This window comes from Nilaparvata lugens, chromosome X, assembly GCF_014356525.2.
Source record: "Nilaparvata lugens isolate BPH chromosome X, ASM1435652v1, whole genome shotgun sequence".
NCBI classification, from domain to species: domain Eukaryota; kingdom Metazoa; phylum Arthropoda; class Insecta; order Hemiptera; family Delphacidae; genus Nilaparvata; species Nilaparvata lugens.
Genome location: NC_052518.1, coordinates 47,308,255 through 47,323,038, shown reverse-complemented (window position 1 = coordinate 47,323,038; position 14,784 = coordinate 47,308,255). Strand labels below are relative to the sequence as shown.

At 32.7% G+C, this 14,784-nt stretch overlaps 1 protein-coding gene across 2 annotated transcripts in view; it reads left to right on the top strand.

Annotated features, from left to right (window-relative positions):
* LOC111053334 (plexin-B-like) overlaps nt 1–14,784 on the top strand; it is a 170,810-nt gene that overhangs the window by 110,550 nt on the left and 45,476 nt on the right. Inside the window, exons 13-19 of one of the 2 annotated variants that reach the window (XM_039441246.1) lie at nt 1,124–1,367; nt 2,436–2,536; nt 3,288–3,421; nt 5,207–5,555; nt 5,831–5,890; nt 8,766–8,910; nt 11,027–11,212. In XM_039441246.1, the coding sequence (XP_039297180.1) occupies nt 1,124–1,367; nt 2,436–2,536; nt 3,288–3,421; nt 5,207–5,555; nt 5,831–5,890; nt 8,766–8,910; nt 11,027–11,212 (1,219 nt within the window). Of the gene's footprint in view, nt 1–1,123; nt 1,368–2,393; nt 2,537–3,287; nt 3,422–5,206; nt 5,556–5,830; nt 5,891–8,765; nt 8,911–11,026; nt 11,213–14,784 lie in introns of both variants that reach the window. The other variant, XM_039441245.1, reaches the window with a different exon arrangement.

The following is a 14,784-nucleotide window of genomic DNA, read 5'->3' as shown; positions in this document are numbered from 1 at the left end:
GTGAATGTTAACTGCAATAGTATCTTAAGTCACAAGGCCGAGAAGGGGCCTTTTGCCCCTTCGAGCACTGCAAAAGGCATTCACGTCCAAGTAACTTACACTATTTTTTGTCATAATAATCTAGAAAAGAATAATTGAGAAACAGAAAACATTACCTACACATTACTACATGCATTCTATAAACATAACCTAGTTCTAGCTTGTTACCTCATGCCTATGGAAAAACGCACCATAAATCATGCAAGGTTTTCTTTGGAGGACGCTTAAGGAAACATTTTTCGACTTACAGCGTGTGAAGATATATCATTTTGAAGCTGAGAAAACAATCTGAGTTTCATAGATTCAGCATTTCCCTGTATATCTTGCACAGAAAAAGTTATATAGAAAGACATTTGAGAACATGGAAAAAGACTATTTCTTGTAGGGTTTTGGGAGGTTATAACTAACGAAATATTTGTTTTAGAGGAAAAATTCATAAGATATAAATAGTAGTGAAAGGTTTATCGAATATTTTCGTACAATAAAAGGTGGAATATCTTTAACGGTTACCAAAATTCAGGCGATAAATAAAACCTGAAAATTTTTGGCGGCCATCTTGCTTTCGAGGAGTTTGCCTGTGATTTAGACTTATCATCATTGGATTCCTCATTATACCAGTCCTCACGAAGAAACGACAACTTCCACGGTTGTTTCCCAAAAATGACCACGGAAGTACTTTTGCGCCCGGACAAAAAGAAATCATGAATCATGTCATGATTTTTTAAAGTCCAGTTTATCGATTCATAAATTTCAAGTACTGCCACACCATGACAATAGCCAAGATGAAATGGATGTTATGATTTATTTTTTAACATTTCACAACAGAAATTTGTAGTCTGAAAATAAATATTCTACTGGGAGTTTGAATCCTAATCAGATTAGGAAAAATGAACACTCAAGGATTCACAAAAATTTGAGAAATATTGAATCAGTTTGATGAAATTGATAGTACGTGATAACATTTCAATATTATGCAGTTGTATAAATGAATGAATTATTCAAAGATGAATAAACAATGAATTTTGTTATTTGTCATCGACTATGTGATTTTGATTTGATTGAAGTGTGTGTGATTTTGTTCTAGGTAAGAATTGGTCGCTCACTTCGTTTTCCTATTGGATACTTGAGATATGAAATGATGAATGCGTACTTTTTTCCTCCGGAAGCGATGGCTGGAATCACGGTTGCAGTGGTCTGTCTTCTACTTGTTTTCATAATGGTTCTTGTACTGTATCGTCGCAAGTCCACTCAGGCGGAGCGAGAGTACAAACGCATTCAGATACAAATGGACACGTTGGAGAGCAACGTCCGCTCGGAATGCAAGCAAGGTATGCAATATTACATAACCACCCAACTGCTCAATAATTAAATAATTTTATACATAAGATTCAACTACCAGATATTCTGATTATGTTTAATCTGGTACTCTATAAACGGCGCTAATTCGTTATAATTAGATAAAAATATTTAGTATTTGCGATCAAATTATTTATTCTCAAGTGCATGAGAAAGCATTTGATGAAAACCGTCAATGAAAAAACCTTTACTAGTGAGCCCCTGGCTGGAGAACTCGCTCAAAATGCCTCTGATATTCTGTTAGCTGTTCTACTGAAAGCACTGGGGAAGTCTAGGAAAGTTGTATTGAGTTATTAATTGCATGTAATTGATAATCCAGCTGACATCTCAGCTGCGATTTGTAATGATCTTCTTATGCACTTCCAATGTTAACCAGTGATTTCCTAAAAAGAGATGGAGTGTGCCAATTTGTTTTTGGCCTACGAATTTAATCTGTATAATATAATACTAAAACTCAACAAAATACAGCATGGATATAAAAGAGGACATTTCACACATTCATCAACGGAATAAAAGCTCTTATCCATCAGATATTTCTTAACCTGAAATTTAAATTTATTTCTGTGTATTTTTAGATATTTCAATCAGATGGGAAGCTTATTGAAAAATGTTATCCTTGATATATTTCTAAATGACAAATATTTGTTACTGAAACTTTAGTTTGATTCAACATCTGACTACTTTTACATAATAGATTCATAAATTCACAACTTTATTATTTTAATTCGAAATTTTGCACATCATTCATCATTGTTATAATTATTGCTTGCAACTGTTGCGGCTTATAGTGGTGTAGTGAGACATAGTTAATGATAATGTCAACACTTAATATTGACAATTCATTATTTCAACAAATATTTCAAAGAAAGACTAAAATAGTGATTGATTGGCTATTAGCGATGTGAGGATTGATACTCAGTTGCTCACATTATTAAGATATTTTTGTTTGGCGCTGAGTGTTTTTGTTTATTAAGTTATATTATAATTTATTGTTGAAGCATTTGCTGAACTACAGACAGACATGACTGATTTGACTGCAGATCTGGAATCGTCCGGAATCCCCACTTTGGACCACAACGAATATATCCTCAAAGTATTCTTTCCTGGCGTGCGTGATCATCCCATACTCACTAACCCAAAGGTAAGGACTTTTAACTGTTTGCCTTTGTTCTTCTACACAATTATTCTCCTTTTTTCTCATTCATCAAAATATTCATTTGACAATAAATACTCTCATGCAAGGGAAGCTTCCCTACGCATGGAGAAGTTGCTGCAGACCTGAGAAAATCCCTTATAGTGAAAAAATCAATTTGATTAACGAAATTCCTAACATACTACTAATGTATCCAGTAATTAGAATTGAGAAATGAATGATATGGCTTTGAGATACAATAACAATATATATTGTTACAATAGTATACAATATCTTATTCCTTTAGTTGTCATGATAGATGCATCCAAACGTCTGGTAATTGTTTCCCAATGTACAACTATGGTACAGTTTATTATATTATACGAGTACGTTTTCATAATTAAATTTATCATGACTCTAGAAGAGTTTATTGTGGAAAAGTTTGATTGTTGTACTTGTATATACAGTTAACAATGGACCTTGGTCCATGATCTATCTATGCAATTTGATTTTATGTTTTAATTTTAGTTACTAACTAATATCATTTTTTCACATTATTCCAACTGATTGAAGTTTTGCGTTCTTGGAAATAGATCATTTTTAAGTTTTCTCTCGCATTGGCAGCAAATAATAAAAGAAACACCAAGTTAAGGTGTGTGTTGAAATATTTCTCTTCCGTCATCTATAATTAACTGTCAGTCACTGGAAATTGGAATTCTCAAGCCATTCCATTTATTAATTGGATGATTTTATTTTGCAGGTTCGAATAAACGGGCCTCCAACAAACTATGATGCAGCGATGCTGCAATTTGAGCAACTAATTGATAACAAGAATTTCGTCCTAATTTTCATTGAAACTCTTGAAGCCCAAAATACTTTTAATATTAGAGATAAGTAAGTGATTATTCCATTTTTTGCAGTTCTGTTTCAAATTATTAATTATTTTTGGACGAGTGTCATCAATTTACGGGATACTCAGTGCTACTTTTGTAACGGTACGCGCTGGTACACCGTTCCGGCACCACTTGGGACAGAAAATTTAAATAAAACTGTTGATACTTTAGGTGAGCTATTATGCGATTGAAGTTTGATAGAAATAGAAAATTTCAAACTGACTCAGATAAATATTATTTAATTTACTCTAATCTTATTAAAGATTTAGCCAGGTATGGTTTTTTTTAATTTCTTATAGTGTACCGGAAAAATTATTGAAAAACTACTGTAATGGTGTAATTAGTATTGGTAATTCGGGTTATATTATGTATGGTATTGAGCTGGTATTATAGTAACAATTTATAAAGACGGAATCGCTTGGTTTGCGAGAGGTTAAATTGATCTAACTCTATAACTCATGAGTTATAGAGACCCGAAGTTATCAAAACAAATTACAATTCTCTAATCAACAATGCTTTATGTTGTCTCGGAACAGAGGGGTAGAGCCGGGCCCGATTATCTGCTGTATATAGTTCCAGGTCCCGTCCTCGTAGCCGACTGCCAAGAGGCATACATTTTCAGTCCAATTCTACTTGTCATGAATTTTCACCGTCGTCGACACTTTTAATTTTTAAACAATCGATGATCTCGGATTGTGAAAATTCATGTCAAATAATCGGCTACATTACACTACTGAATTTTTCTAGCTCCTAAATAGCTTTTAAAAATAGGCCTACCACTTTTGTGGCTAAATTGAAATAAATTCTTGGGGGAGGACCCCAAATACCTGTTCTGAATACCCCTCAGGGCTACTGGTACATTGCGTTCAGGAACTGTTATTGTTACAAAAACAGCACTGGGAATACTTGGATTAACCCTTGTTTCATGTTGTAAATTAATAATTTTTTGCCGATTTTAAACTCTGCTATGACTTGATATCAACCCTTTAAATCATATGTGTTAGTAACTTTAGAAAAATATACAATTTATTTGATGTAACAATTGAACAATTATACTTTATACGGGACTAAGGATTTTCAATTGCCTGCCAGATGTATTGAAAAGTATTGTCGGTCTCAGAGCAGTCATTATGGTCCTCGAAGATATAGGCGACGAGTTATAACATGAACCTCCGACTCCCACAACTCGACTTTGATTTTTTAGAGTAGGGGTAAAAGTTAGGTCAGTTTGTTGTCAGCAACCGGTAACCTCACTTCGAACATTTTGTACACTGGCCTTATCAATGCAGAGTGAGAGAGGATGATGTGTGAGAAACATTCCTATCACTACCACGCCAGTCACTCTCACCGCTTGAGGGGTTGAGATTCATCTTATATCTTGTAGTCTATATCTTGGTAGAACCATTTCCGTGTTCGTTGAGAGAGTGCTGCGAGATACTCTCCGTTTCTCATTGAGTTGAATGTTTATTGGCACTTTGACACTAGTATTATTCATTTTATATTGTGATGAAGTTACACTTTGTAGAACGAGATAATTTTCCCCCTCATGAAGGTAAATCCATTTAACATGTCGTACACCGTTGGAATTGTGCTCATTGAATGCGTTATAATGCAATCAAATAATAATAATAATTTTCTTGCTTATCATTTGACTTACTGATTTCTAAATTTAGTACGCAACTCGTCCGAATATATGATTAGGGTAATTGCGCATTCGACATCCATTTCTATACTTTACTAATGAACTATAAGGAGCTCACCAATTTTTACTGTATGTATGTTTCAGGGTTAATGTGGCGTCTTTATTGATGGTTGTTCTGATGAGCAAAATGGAATATGCAACCGATATACTGCGCAATTTACTTTTAAGACTGATTGATAAATCTGTAAGCACGAAACACCCGCAGCTAATGCTAAGGCGAACGGAGTCTGTGGTGGAGAAGATGCTCACCAACTGGATGGCACTTTGCATGTACAAATACCTCAAGGAATACGCCGGGTCGTCGCTGTTCCTGCTATACAAGGCGATCAAGCACCAAATTGAGAAAGGACCTGTCGATATGGTCACTCACGATGCTCGCTACTCCTTGTCTGAGGAGCGACTGCTCAGGGAGCAAATCAATCATGGAGTAGTGGTCAGTATATTTGCGTTCTTATAGTACTTGTGGATGCTAGGACAGCACACCTTTGCCTTTCTCATTGCTGACGAAAACATCTAAAAATGTACTAAATGTTCTGAATTTGATTTGCTACAATGACGTGAAGAAATCTTCCACAAACATTTCAAGTACTTTAATATCGAATACCATAGTAATATCAGTAATATGTATTGTCTAAGAGAAAAACAATAAGAGTATTTGTAATTCTATAAAAAACAATAACTTAATTGGTTCATTTCATTACTCCCCAGACTATCCGGCTAATCCAGGAAGATCCACGTTATGAAAAGATACCGTACCAAACGTATCAGGTATGTGAACCGAACAACAAAATTATTTATTAAATCATTCTTTATTTTCAAAAGTCTCTTTTCTGAATAATTTGTTGTATTTTGCGTTTCACTTTGTTCACATTATCCTTGTAAGTTTATTATGGTTGCTTAACTTGAACGTAAGTTTATCCATCATACCATCATCACCTTCAATTGCACCAAATTCCTATAGCTAGCATGTTTTTTCAAGTAACATTATTTTTATTATATGTTTTATGCTATGTAGATTTACTAAAGTGATCTAAGTTTTCAGTGTAATGAGTAAATAGTTTGTTTTAGTAAGTGATATGGCATACTGATTCTGTAGCAGAATTAAGAAAAGAAAAATGATAGTTCCCATTAAAAAGATACAGTTCCCATTCTGCCACTTAATGCAAACGAACAGGCCCTTAAACCTCTTATTTCAAAGCATTGGATGAATATGAGTAAGATCTAATTTCCATTTCATGTTTTCACTCTTGTCAGCAAAGTAATTCCACCACCTTATAATATGAAATCAGTTGGAAAATCACCGACTGAAGGATGTAAAATTACGTAAAATAAATAACATGATGGAAAATAGTAATAATCCAGGATAAAGATTGTGATATGTATATTTTTATCGAACTATCACTTCATTGCCCTGGGATCTGCTTAGCACTGTTGTCCATCATTTAAACATTTTCATGAGCCTATTTTCTGACAGATTGTATGAAGCATTGAGTGATATATTTTTAAAACAAACATTTTTCAAATAATTTTGATTTTTTAAAAATTTTTGATTGAATGATAGCAATTGTTTTAAACTCAACGTATATACTTGGAATTGAATTATTCAAACGTTTAAAGGTTATTTGATAGATGCAGTACCTTATACCTTTAGGCACCTGTAATAATTTATAATATATTATATAAGCACCCGCGTTGGAAAATTCGGGGCAAATTGGTTAATCTAATGAGCTTCTACTGAGGGAATTGTTTCAAGCGTTGTTGTCCGGTGTGGTGTTTGCAACTTGAACCTGCTATGCTTGCCTCACTGCCTGGTCGTGGGTTCAAATCCCACCGGTAGGAATGGATGTTTGATCATTTCATCAATCATCTTCGCACTCATTTCATTACTCACCCACAAGCAAAAACTTATATGGGCAACATCCACAATAGAGATGGATTGATGCTCACTTTTTAATTGGTCAAGTTGTGATAACTCATTTTTTGAGGTCTTTTTAGAATTAGAAAATTTTATTATGATATATAAAGATAGAATATTTCAATATTTTATTTTAATTTAAAGATAGAATATTTCAATATTTTATTTTAATTTAAAGATAGAATATTTCAATATTTTATTTTAATTTATAACGCATTTTATAAGTAATATTTTCTTACTCATAGAGAAATCTATTATAAGTTGACCCCTATTCGTTATTTTTTTCTCTTTGGTTACTTAATAAGGGATGATTAATAAGGTTTCCTTATTTAAAAATATTGGCTGTAACAATAATATTTGGAGTAAAATGGCTTGCTGGGCATCCTATTCTGGAGCTGAAGTGTTGAGTATTACTATGATATGTGCTCACAGCATGCTGTAGACTCTGCAAATGCAGTCGATCATTTTTGTAGACAAGTTTTTGAAATTGAATCTTTAAAAGAGATGGGGGATTCAGCTTGACTAGCTTAACTAGTCTTGTTTTAAGTTTGTTTGTCTTGTTTTAAAAACAAGTGACAGAAATATCTATCTCATACAGCCCCTTTGCTTGTTCAACTGCTATTACTATAAAATGCAACCACATTTTACTTCTTCGAATTACTGTTATTTAGGGCACTGTTGTGTAGTACAGGGACCGGCATATATCTGACGATTTTGTAGTAATTGTTATGTTGGCACCACTGTCATTGAAAAGGCGTGAATGTTGTACATCGACAGGTCTATTCTTGCCATTCCAGTAGCCAGTATGTCGTGGTCAAGTAAACATCAAGCGTTTGTGTTTATAGCTTATTTTAGAAATAATGACTCAGTTATTTTAACACAGCGTTTATTTCGCAGAGATTTCAATTTAAATCAACACGCGCCTGTTCCCAGTAGGAATACGATCTTTTTGTGGGTAATGAATTTTAGGAGCACGTCGTCTGCTTTGAAAACGAAACCAACAGGACGAAAACGGACTGTGAGAACGCCTGAAAACATTAATGCGGTAAGAGAGCTGTTACACGGTCACCACGACGTTCAGCAGCGAAACATGCTGTTGCGCTAGCCATTTCTGATCGAAGTGTTCGACGAATTCTTCATTCCGACCAAAAATTCCATCCGTATATATAGTGTAGATAATTTTAGTGCAACAACTTAATGCAAATGATTGGGCACATCGCAAAGCCGCTTGCGAGATCATTCTCGAAAATGTCCACCAGGATTCCGTTATTCTTTCAAATGAAGAGACACATTTTCAAAATTGTCGTGATTTGTGAATTAACAAAATTATCGTTTTTGGGCAGCCAACAATCCACAGAACTAAAGGAAGTCATTCAACAAGAAATTGAAGCAAATCCACAAGTGATGATTGAGCAAGCAATGGCAAGTTTTAGTATTAGGTTAAGTGAGTGTGTGAAAAGTAACTTAAAACATTTGGATGACATAGTCTCCAAATAAAAAGACTTTGCGAGTAATCTATGTAATTCACTGTTCATTGCAAAATTTGATATATTACATGTTTTAATTGTACGAAACACACTTCAATTATCATCCCTTAAAATCCGTCAGGTTTTTATGCCGGATTCTGTATAATATGCATTAATTTCATTTTTTAATATAATTTATTAGATAGGCTATATGTTTTATATGCTCTATGGAATCTATAAGTAATTGGATATGGCTTTGCAGGCAGTACAAGATGAGTTGGATGAGAAGACCCAGTGCAAAGTATTAGATTGTGATACTATAAGCCAGGTGAAATCAAAAATATTAGACGCCCTCTACAAAAATACACCATTTTCGTTGCGTCCTTCAATCTATGATTTAGATCTAGGTAAGTTTTGTCAACAACGTATGTATTGTACACGATAATATTTATAATAATATTAAAACTTTACAATTTTATATATATATATAATATATTATAATATTTTATATATATATAATATATATATATATATATATATATATATATATATAATATATATATATATATGCGTTTGTTCAAATGAATGTCAAAAAGCTTTCAATTTCAATTCATTTATTTTAAAATACAATTTCAATAAAAACATTATACATATTATATTCAATCCCTCTAGGTATCAGCTATTTGATAGATATTAAAAGAAATACCTTCAAATGCAATATATAAACAAATATATAAATATGTAATACATTGGATGAATATTATTAAAATGTAGAGTGCAAAATTAATAAATAATAATTTACAACATAATATGAAACCTTATCCTATATTCTCATTGAATGATTGCCTGTCTGACTAAACCATTGTAAGCTTGCTTTTTTACTCTGATATCCAACAGTATGTCTCAATCATTAATTAATTGTCATAAAGAATAACTTTAATTTTGTTCAATTTCACTTTTTCTTTGTAAGTTACACAATTCAATAGGCACTGAGTTCAAAACATATGAAATTCTGCATTCTGGAGCTCTTTAACCATACTTATTGTTGAATCTGTGAGGTCTATAAATTCTATTTCTTAATTCATAGTTTATTTATTGATTTCTCTGAATTGGTTTTTGAAATAACCCATTGACATAATTCCTAATAGCTGACGTTCGATACTATTAAAAAGAGTTCTTATTATTCTTTTTACAATATTCTGTGATGGTTGTTTCAAATACAGTATTTTGGTTCTAAATTTTGTATTGAGATGCCATAGTATAGCGCACTTAGTATCATTAATTCTTATAGTGCCAACAGGAAAATAGCTACTTATTCTAGAACACTTGTAAAGTGCTGCTCTCATTATGGTTTTTAGTGAATCGTTGTGTGATTTGAATTTCATATCAGAATCGAAAGTTATTCCCAGATATTTTATACTTTTAACATATTATACAGCTCTTTTCACCTAAGCAATTAAGTCTCCTTTCTGGGAAACTAATAGGGGGTCCACTCCATCCTTGAGAAATTGACTTGTAACCTCCTTCTCGTACATTAGGTAGGTAGGTAGAGCAGTTTATTCAAAATAACACATAGTCAAGATATTTCATCTGTAGAACAGCTGTTTTGACGGCTTTTAAAAAATCATCGAATTTCACAATAATTTACAAAAGGAAAATATACTCTGAAAACAATTATATAAAATAGTATGATTTTATTTTTAAATATGTAGCCGCCAATCGTCACTATGTTATTCGCCTATATTATTCTCGTTTAAGAATGAGGCTTACAGTTCGATGAGCAGGAAAAGTTGTGTAAGTGTACCACACCAGATTTTTAAATTTTATGCCCGAGATGTATGCAACATGAAAACCACATTGTACTTAATTTGAATGAGACATTCTGTATTTAAACTAATGCAACGGTTTTAATTAATTAATTTCATTTATTGACAATCACAAATCATGATATTATAATATGATTGGGAGAAGACAGGCATAGCCAAAAACTGCCTTTCTCCCAAATTTTGATGAATAAACGTTTCGATAAAGAATGAGGTTATTTTCACTTTTCACTACCAATTTAAATTTTCATTCTACAACTAACGACTAAACTAGAAATTTCAAATGTTGATGTTTGAAAACTAATGAGAAAACAAAAATAGGATTTTATTCAAATCTCTACTAATTGGAAATTTTTGCAAAACCTTGAGCCAAAAATTTATTGGAGCATCATAGGACTACTTCATCTTCAGCTTTGCAACACTAAATTTTCATTAACTTGAATATAATCACTTAAATTAGATAAGAGACAGAACCAGCGTTTGGGAATCCACTAAAAACTGTTACTACTGGAAGTTTCAAACATGGTTGAAGAAGTTTTTCATCTTTGTTCGAAGAAAACTTTAGAGAACATACATTTGAACTTGAGATGTTAGGTTTGCCAGCTCTTGGCGAATAATTTGAAGTTTGAAAGCAGTTTATCACAAGTTTAAATTTTTACTGGTTGTTATAAATGTTAATTAAATTAGTTTTTCTATTTAGAATGGCGGCATGGAAGAGGCGGACATCTGACATTACAAGACGAAGATGTGACGACCAAATCAGTTTGTGGTTGGAAGAAACTCAACACTCTAGCTCATTACGGAGTCAAAGAATCAGCTGTCATGTCTCTTATTCCTAAACAGAATGATGGCTACAACACAAACTGTAAAACACTTTGTCAAAACTGTAAGTACTCTCAACAATCACTCTAGTTTAACTAACCTCAACCTGAAAAATTCTATTAACTCCGCCTAATAAGGATTTTCAATAATTTTTTTGATGAGGCAGATGATGGATAAACCATATATCGCACCAGGAGATCATTACTGTAGTGACTCAAAAAAGCTGTTTTGTGGGAAAACAGCGTTTAAGTTTTTACTCTAGGGGAATCTTCAATAAATAATAAACAAAGTCCAATTCATGTTTATTTGATGGGTAAATAGATTGCTGTGGCATTTCTTCCCAGATTACCATTCATAAAAACGACTTTTATAGGTTAAATATTTTTTTATAAAGGAAAATATCAACTTAGTTTTAGTTGATACAGTAATGCATTGAAAGTTCAGTTCAATTTTTTTGACTCAATATAGTACGTATTTCATCGAGTAAAATTAAAACTATATTGAATTGGAATTTGGAGATTTATTTATTAGTTCATTGATCTTATTAATAATTAGTTTTCTATTCCATTTCAAATTAAGGGTCTCAACTATCTAATTTGTTACTTTCTCACACTAATCTTTCAAAGCAATGTGAAGCATCTGTATTTTTTTCAATTTTTTTTACACTTCAGTCTATTTCGAGCGATCGAAGAGTGAACATAGTTAAACAGTAGTATAGGAGTAGTGTAGTTAGTATCAACCATAGTGATTACGGAGTCAGCAGTTATTCGATTCGATTCAGGTCGGTTCGGTATAATTGTCAGCAATTAATCTCTTCAGTGAAAAACTATTTTCTTTTCGGAGTGCGGTTATTGACATCGGGTGATAATATAAACGTATGAAAACACCAGAAAGGCCGTCTACTTTTCTAATTCCGGATTACGAGATAAAGATGGATGAAGATAAAGATAAATGAGAAATTTCAAGTATTGATGTTTGAAAACTAATGCGAAAACAAAAATAGGATTTTATTCAAATCTCTACTAATTGGAAATTTTTGCAAAACCTTGAGCCAAAAATTTATTGGAGCATCATAGGACTACTTCATCTTCAGCTTTGCAACACTAAATTTTCATTAACTTGAATATAATCACTCAAATTAGATAAGAGACAGAACCAGCGTTTGGGAATCCACTAAAAACTGTTACTACTGGAAGTTTCAAACATGGTTGAAGAAGTTTTTCATCTTTGTTCGAAGAAAACTTTAGAGAACATACATTTGAACTTGAGATGTTAGGTTTGCCAGCTCTTGGCGAATAATTTGAAGTTTGAAAGCAGTTTATCACAAGTTTAAATTTTTACTTTTTTAAAAAATAGGATTTTATTCAAATCTCTACTAATTGGAAATTTTTGCAAAACCTTGAGCCAAAAATTTATTGGAGCATTATAGGAAACTACTTCATCTTCAGCTTTGCAACACTAAATTTTCATTAACTTCACACATTTTTTTCACATAATCGAGGTGCAGCTTGAGTGTGTACATAAAAATGGGTGTCAATCCAGTCTCCAAATACAAAGCAAAATTTTGAGAACATTTTGGTAGATTAAAAACTTTTCTCAAGAAAAATCGTTGCAGCATCTCAACTTTCTCCTGCCACACTCATAGCCCCACGCTTGTGCACCGTAACAAACAATACTTTTACAGGCTGCATTGAAAACATTCAACTTGCTGCTGAAATTCACCTCCTCACTTGCGATGATCCTGGAGAATGAGTTTAGTGCAAACTTTGCCTTAGCTACACTTGAGTTAAATTGTTCCTCCGGTGAGAGTGATGAAGTTAGGGTTATTCCAAGGTACTTGTAGCTATCAACAACTTCTATTCTGCGACCCTTGTACCACCACTTCTCAAACTTGGCTGGCCTCCCACCATTCCGGTGTACCGTAATATTCTTAGTACGTTACGTCACAGGGCAACCTACGCACGCGCATACACATGCAGTGATATTCTTAGTCACTATGACGTCACTAGAATATTCTTAGGAACTATGACGTCGCACAGAATGCCGAGTATCCATAACCAACAGTAAAATAACCTAAAGGGAATGTTTATTGCTCGAAGATCCACTTGTACCCAGAATTATAGTGCATAACGGAATGGTCCCTTGCAGCCATTTGAAAATATAATGACAACAGGGCCCATCTTGCTATTCGCTACCTATGAAGTATATTGATTTATGCAAATAAAAGCTCCAAATCGATTTTCGTAATAAAACCAAAGGTATTGTTCAATACATATCAACTGATTATTATTTTTTTACAGTGTTATGAGAGTTATGACATTATTTTCAGAGTTATAACACAGTTATAACTTGAATATCTATCTAATTGAAGAGAAGCTTCAAATCAGATGAATTTGGAGAGTTAGGCCCGGTTGCACAGAAGCCGATTAAACTTTGACCGTGATTAACTCCACGAGAACCAATCAGAGAAAGCCTATTAGAAAAAAAAGGCTTCTCTGATTGATTTTCGTAAAATTAATCACGTTTAAAATTTAACCGGATTTTGTGCAACTGACTCTTAGTGCCGTTTGAACAGTCACAGTTCAAACTAAATTTCATTTTAAGTGGATTAAATACGTATCAAGTCGTGTTTGTTATAATGTGTTTCATTTTGAGTTTAAGCCACCAGCTGATTTAATTTCCTTTAAGCTTTGACCATGCAAACGGCCCTTAGTGTTTTTCTTAACCTTACTATAGTTTCTTTAGTTTTTCAAGCCTCTTGTTCTTCTTCATTTGCTTACCGTAGTTGTTTTCACCATTTTTGTAATTTCTTGTTTGTATTTTCCTTAGGCTCACAATCAGACGAAAGTCTTGTGAGCCATTTGATTCTTTTTATATTTTTATGATGTATACAAAGTTTTTGGTTTTTTTTTTCAATTGTAGTAAAAGTGAAGAAGAATCAATAAATTATTATTATTATTATCAGACACTTTTTATTTAATGCCATAGGTCCCTATAGTTAACCGCACGAGAATAGTCTGTTGGAAAGGATGAGTGCAAATTATGTTTATTATTGAAGAAGTTGTCAAATTGATAAATATTTTTCTAATACCGGTATATATTTTGACTTGTAAACGTCTATGGGTTCGGGGGTGAGAAGGTACTCAGCCATTTCAATTTCCATCAGACTATTTTTGCGCGGTCAACTATAGTATTTGTATCCTATTATGCTGAAAGGATAAATGCACATGCAGATAAAAACTCCAATGAATCAGAATAACCTTGTGATACTGTTATTTTTTTTTTAATATTCATATTTATTACAGGAAAATCATTTTAAACTAGTTATTCTTGATTACATACTATTAGAATAGAATAGAATAGAATATATTTTTATTCAACATAATATAGAACAAAACATCCATATAGTTGAACAACGTCAATTATCAAAGTCAAAACAATTCATAAATCAATCAATACAATAGTCATATGAGAGTTTCTATAAAATAGAATTTTACATCTAATTACAAATTACTAGTCTATAAGAATAGGCTACGTCATGTATCATTAACGAATTCTTGAAGACTATAATACCTCTTCTCAACCAAAAACCTATATAAATCTGTTTTGAAAGTAGCCGATGTATGGTTTAAATAA